At 51.7% G+C, this 6,099-nt stretch overlaps 2 protein-coding genes across 2 annotated transcripts; one reads left to right on the top strand and one right to left on the bottom strand.

The window, feature by feature from the left end:
- Window positions 1–656: 656 nt before the first annotated feature.
- On the bottom strand, window positions 657–3,964 carry ABOM_010393 (forkhead domain protein; the record flags this gene model as incomplete). The annotated part of the gene is made up of 2 exons (XM_022537521.1): window positions 657–1,569; window positions 1,623–3,964. 2 exons carry the CDS (start codon window positions 3,962–3,964, stop codon window positions 657–659), a joined length of 3,255 nt encoding a protein of 1,084 aa, XP_022385013.1.
- Window positions 3,965–5,045: 1,081 nt separating this feature from the next.
- On the top strand, window positions 5,046–5,966 carry ABOM_010392 (uncharacterized protein; the record flags this gene model as incomplete). Its single annotated transcript, XM_022537520.1, has 2 exons — window positions 5,046–5,505; window positions 5,683–5,966. The coding sequence occupies 2 exons, from the start codon at window positions 5,046–5,048 to the stop codon at window positions 5,964–5,966; spliced, it is 744 nt and encodes a 247-aa protein (XP_022385012.1).
- Between the last annotated feature and the right edge of the window lie 133 nt (window positions 5,967–6,099).

The following is a 6,099-nucleotide window of genomic DNA, read 5'->3' as shown; positions in this document are numbered from 1 at the left end:
CCACCACCACCAACAACAACAACAACAACAACAAGCGCAAGCCTATTTCACCCGTGACCTGACGAGGCTTTGGGTTCCCTAGAAACCGACCTGCGGCTAGGGGAAATTCGGGCTCTGAATCTAGAATGCAGAAAGACAAATCACCAACGAAAAAATGAAGAAAAAAGGAGTGGTCAGAAAAAAAAAATGTCATTGACTGACAGTAATGCCCAGATTCATCTTTTGTCTATGCAACTAACTCCTAGTTTTTGCCTCCTGCACCTGCCACGACAATGGAAAGAATTTACCCGGTAAATCTCATGGTTCCGGGGCCACGACATGAATCAAAAGAAGCCCAGAACGTAGTGGATATCATCGAACAAAGAAATCGAGATAGCGAAAAAAACAACAACAACAAAAAAAAAACAACAGAAATGGAGACACCACTGAGGAAAACACAATGTTATACTCGTGAGACCGGTGATAGCTGTGTCACCGATCATGGATCCCATAATTTTATACCTCCTGCAACACCAGACCAATCGCCAAATGTAGACGTTCGTAAACATAAGAAGAAAGAAATTCCAAATCGTAACTCATTCAATCCAAGCAATCCTGTGGAGCAACCCCATGTCTCAAGCGCAACCATGCAGGATTCCTGAAGCCGTTATCCTGGTTTACTCACCCTTCAAGTCTCCGACTAGGCCACGAAGCGCATCCAGAATGACTGCCTCATCCTTCGGCTCGCCACCAGGAAATGAGCTTTCCGTGGCCTCTCCCAGAACGCGGGCGCGGGCGCTCTTAAGCACTTCTCGAATATAGTTCTTGTCTTCATAATCCTCCATGAGGACCGCTTCGAAGTCATCAATAGCCTTGTTTGCCCGGTCATTGAACGAAGACGTTTCGGAGGTGTCCATAGGGCCGGAACTGGGCTCGCCTGAGGCAACACCAAGGTTGGGCTGGTGTTGCATAGGGGGGCCTGGGTTGGGCGGAAGGTTTTGAGACGGCGGGTTCATTGACATAGGAGGAGGCGGTGGCGGAGGAGGGTTGGCTGGCGGGTAAGGTGAGTGATGCTGGGGCTGTGTTTGCATGGTCTGTTGTTGCTGCGATTGCTGATATTGAATCAGCTGTGGAGGGGGATCGGAGGCATATGGGGAAGTATATGTGGACGGCACTGTCTGAGCAAAAGCAGGCGGGAGGTTGTTCCTTAGTGGACTTGGTATGGGGAAAGGGGTAGAGGCGGCGGGTTGAGATGGTGGCGGATAGGGACTTGATTGCTGAGCTGCAGGTGTAGGAGCAGGAGCAGGCGAGGGCGCAGGGTATGGATTTGATGGCATCGGCGGAAACTGGAAATGAGGGTTCGCCATGTTTGCCTGCCCATTCGTTGGGTTGGAGTACGATGGGTTCATGGGAGGCATGTACTGCGGAGCTGCAGGCATCGGCGGCGGCTGTGATGGCGGCGGCGGCGATGGACGCCTCTTCTTCTCCTTTTCGACTGATGCTCCCGGACGTAGTTGCCATGACCACCCTTTACCGTCTCTCTCGGCATGCATAAAGAGGTGGCTGTTGCCGTTGAGGTTGTGTCGCACACTGGACGTCCAGCCTTCAGTTTCACACTGAAACGGAAATAAGGATACTTTAACTTCAGCGCACGATAGATCTGCTTCAACGTCATCGGCGTGCCAGCCTCGGTGAGAGCATCGAAGATAAGAACCGCATAATTGTAGGGCGGTTTGGCCAGATCTTCTGGAGTATACGCTGATTCTGGGGGGTAGTTGGGCGAGGGTGAACGCGACGGCTTGCGCTTCTTGACCGGGGGGGCTTTGATGAAGTCCTCTGGGCGCTGATCCATAGGGAACTGGCCACCTTCTGTAGAAGGGAGAGGGAAGTCCATAAGGGTGCCATCGGGCTTCTTCCTCTTGGTGTACTTCCGCTTTTCAGGTTTGGATCCAGGGGACTCTGCACCCATAGACTCCTTGGGTGTAGTGGGAGCAGCACCCGTAGTCGTTGTCTTTCCGGCCTTTGGCCGGTTGGCAGGGGGAGGAGTGACACCTCCATTTGCCTCACGTTTCGCAGCTAACTTTTGTTCCCTGGCCAACTCGGCCCGTTCACGCTTCGACATAATGCCATCCTTGGGCGGCCGTCCCGGGCCTCTACGACGCATAGGTTGCTGGCCATCAGCAGAACTTTCAATGGACGGCACCGGGCGAGTCGAATCAGGTTCTTTAGTCTTAAGAATGATCTTAGTAGTCTTCGGGGCATCTTTGTTCTCTGTACTTTCCGATTTGCGGCGTTTCTCATCCTCATCGTTCTCCGTTGCAGGGGCTGAAGCTTGCGCATTTTCTTCTTCTGCCACGTGGGGTTCCTCGACCCTATCGGCACCCGTCTCACCAATTGGTACATCTGGAAGTAGAAATCGTATTCGGACTCCGCCGATTTGGATATAATCGCCGCTGTGTAAAGGCCTGATCTGACCGGGCGATAACCAATCAGCACCAATGAACGCACCATTTCTCCCCATAACTTCCATCTCAAAGAGATTCTTATCAAAATTATATGCGATCTTTACATGTTTCCGTGAGATACCTCGGTGTCCGGCGGCACTACCATCTGTTGTGGCAGGGGGGTGAATAGGGATCGTTGGACAAGAATCCGGGGACGGAAGTAAAGCCAAAGCATCAACCGGTTTTGCATCTCCACCTTCATCATTCAAAGATTCCATAGCAAGGGCGTTGTAATCAGTGGTATTCGACTGTAGCTGAGCCGGTGTCGCATGCATTGGAGCTCCTGACTCGGCGTGGGAAGAATTGGACGATCGTCGACTTATACGGGTGGGAAGATGGGGTGGGACATCAGGATCAAAGCCCATAATTCCACCGCGGTCACTGACGACACTGCCTATGATGCCACTGCCTTCATGTTTCATTCGGATGGGAGTATGCGACGTATTCCCACCACTCGAACTTTTCGCGCGGGTGTGTCTCATGACCTGTCGGACCTGTAATTCGCGCTGATGGGCAGCCCGGGCAGCCCGTACGTCTCGTCCGAGAATAAAGGAATATGTGTTGCAGTAGAAATGGCCATCGTCGAATTCCAGTTTTGCAAAAGCCTGGATGCGAGGCTCTGATCCCGCGATCGACCCGGTATCCTGTAGATGTCCTCCGGAGTATCCAAGGGCGGTCAGGTCAGCGCTCTGGGACAGATACGCAGCCGTAAGCATCTCATTTTGTTGTAATGCCTCAAACGGGTCCTTGGCAGCGCCCGTGATATCAAACGGCGTAAATAGGTCGGAATGGTCTAGGCCCGACTTCGAAAAGAGTAGAGGGTCCGTGAGGCCTTCCGAGGGGTCGGCATGTTTCAATGATATGTTCAGGTCCTCTTCTGGGTTCGAAAATGGTACCTCCGGTGGTTGATCGGAGTTTTTCTGTTCTTGCTGAGACTCCGGCAACTCAGTCGAGTTGGCCGGGATCTGGTCTTGGCCCCCGGTCGGGTCTGAAGACATTGCCGTGGTTCCCGCAGGCGCATCCGTCGACCACTGCCCATTCATCGCATCATCAATATCCTGGTGTTGGCTCGTGTCTTGCGCTGCGGGTACGGAGTGTTCCGCAGAGGGCCCTGGCCCGTCGGAAGGCATTGACGACTGGTTGCCGAGCAGTTGAGCCAAGAGCGCACTGGCCGCGGACTGACGCCTGGTATCGGTTTGCGAGCTTTGTTCGACAGCGGAAGGAGGAAAAGCATTCTCATTGGGCTCGGACTTGACAGGCATCATGCCGGAGGGAGAAGCCAGGCCATTGGAAGGAGCATCGGGGGGGTCGGGGGCAGAATCGTTCAAAGCGCGGATTGCGGAGTCGCTGGGCGGGGAGGGGGACCGGTGGTCGTCAGGCTGTTGAGAACGACCATAGTCATAGATTGACGACATATTGGGACCAGCATCAGGCGGTCGATGGCCCACCGCTGGCGCTGTCATGGTCTGCGACGACGACATGACCGGCGGCTGCTGCTGGTTGAAGAAAGACAACGGGCTGGAGGGATGAGAGAAGCTGGGCGGTGAAGTGAGGCCATGGAAGGAGACAATCTAACTGGCAGGAGAAAAGAGGAGCCGGTCGTTTTTTTCTTTACTTTTTTTCTCTTCTCTTTTTTTTTCTGCCGCTTTTACTGGTCCGACACCCCATGGTCATGTGATTACAGGTACTGTACATGTATGGTACCGGTCTGGATCTCCGATTGTTCTCGAGTATTTTGTCGCATTGTTTAGAGTTGTTACTCCAGGAGGTACCGAGTACATGCATGGCACGACTGGATCAAGAGTTCATCCTTGTGAAAGATTGAGGACCTTGTGTGACGATATTTGAGCTGTGTTACTGTCTGTATGATGCTTGTACACTAGTAAGTACCTATGTACTGTACATTGACCCATAACTCCCTCGTACCAAGGCCGATCATCCATTCTGTTTCAGGTTGCGATCTCCCAGACCACCAAGAGGAGTTGACTCGACGATATTTGCACATTATCAGCCCATATCTGTACTAGGTACTTGTAAAAAAAAAAAAAAAAAAAAAAGGTGTAACTACCAGTCGGGAAGTATAAGCATACCACAACAAAGAACCAAAAGAGTTCAACTCGAGAATCTAAATACAGTAATGCCAAGAAATCCCCTGCATTACTTGCAGTTTCTCCTCCACGGATCCAGAGATGGTAACACCACTTCGGTCGATCTCGACCAGAACTTTATCTCATGAAGCTATCACTATCAAATCTGGGGAATACATATAGATAACGACAATATAGCGCTTATACCAACTACCAAGTTTGTGCACTATTACATATAAGTACCTATATCTATATCCCTATTGACATTCAATACCGTACCCTCAATACGAAAAAGAAAATACCCCCGGTCAATCTCAAACCTCCACTCCGACCTCAAAGAAACAAAGAAAAGGAAAAAAACTCTCCCCTAATAAACCAAGAACCAACCAGCCGAACACCCACCACGACAGACAAACCAAGCAAAAGAGAGAAACAGAAGAAGAAAAATAGAAAAACCAAAACAAACACAAAAACCATGCCCCCAAAGTCCAAATCCAAGAAGGACATCGCTCCCCCCAAACCACCGCAGAAACAGCAAACCCCCAAGCCAAACTGGCCTCCTCTCCGCCCCCTCATCCCCTCATCCGACCTCACCCTCGACCCCCTCCTCCCCGACCAGATCTACCTCATCCCAAACTTCTTCACCGCAAACCTCTGCAGAACTTACGTCTCATTCCTCTCCTCCCTGCCCCTGACCACTACCCCCGGGAAACCGAAAAAGGGTGACGCCGTTCGCGTCAACGATCGGTTCCAAATCCAGGATGAGCGGTTTGCGGAGTCGTTGTGGAGCGGGACAGCGCTGAAGGACCTGGTGACGAATGGAGATGGGGAGGGAGAGAGGTCTATGAAGGAGATCTGGGGTGGGGAGCCTTTAGGGTTGAATGCGAATATTCGGATCTATCGGTATTCGAAAGGGCAGTTTTTTGCCCAGCATTGTAAGTTCTTCCTCTCTTTTTCACCCGTTTCCCGATGTGTGGTTTCTAGCCGCAGTATAGGGTATACCCTTTCGTAGATAAGAGGTAAACTTGTAGAGGTTGTACGGATGTGCTGTACAATGCAGAAGCAGCTCTGCGGGCATCATGGTCTACGTGCGGGGAGACTAATGGTTGCAGACGACGACTCCAACACCCTCACTTTCTCTTCCCCTTCACATCCCTCTCAACTCGCTCGCACCACGTGGACCCTTCTTATATACTTGACTACCTGTTCCGGGGGCGAAACTATCTTCTACCCGGAATCGACTCGTGGGAATCGCAATCCCGAGCCAGTTTCAGTGGCCCCTGTCACGGGCATGGCACTGCTACATCGGCATGGCGACCGATGTCTCCTGCATGAGGGCAGTGAGGTTTCAGATGGTGAAAAGTGGGTGTTACGGAGTGATTTGGTGGTCCGGTGATGAGTTCCGGTCCTCTAGGCCCCATCCTTACTACGCTACTCATAAATGTGCCCCTCTGGCCATGGATAACAGTAGTCCTATTTGCACAACAAGAGGCTCTCAGCTATGACGCGATATAAGATGCCATATACGA

The sequence above is a fragment of the Aspergillus bombycis genome, assembly GCF_001792695.1.
Source record: "Aspergillus bombycis strain NRRL26010 chromosome Unknown contig00115, whole genome shotgun sequence".
In the NCBI taxonomy this organism is placed as follows: Eukaryota; Fungi; Ascomycota; class Eurotiomycetes; order Eurotiales; family Aspergillaceae; genus Aspergillus; species Aspergillus bombycis.
The sequence above is the reverse complement of the archived record's forward strand: the minus strand, read 5'-3'. Positions and strand labels throughout refer to the sequence as shown.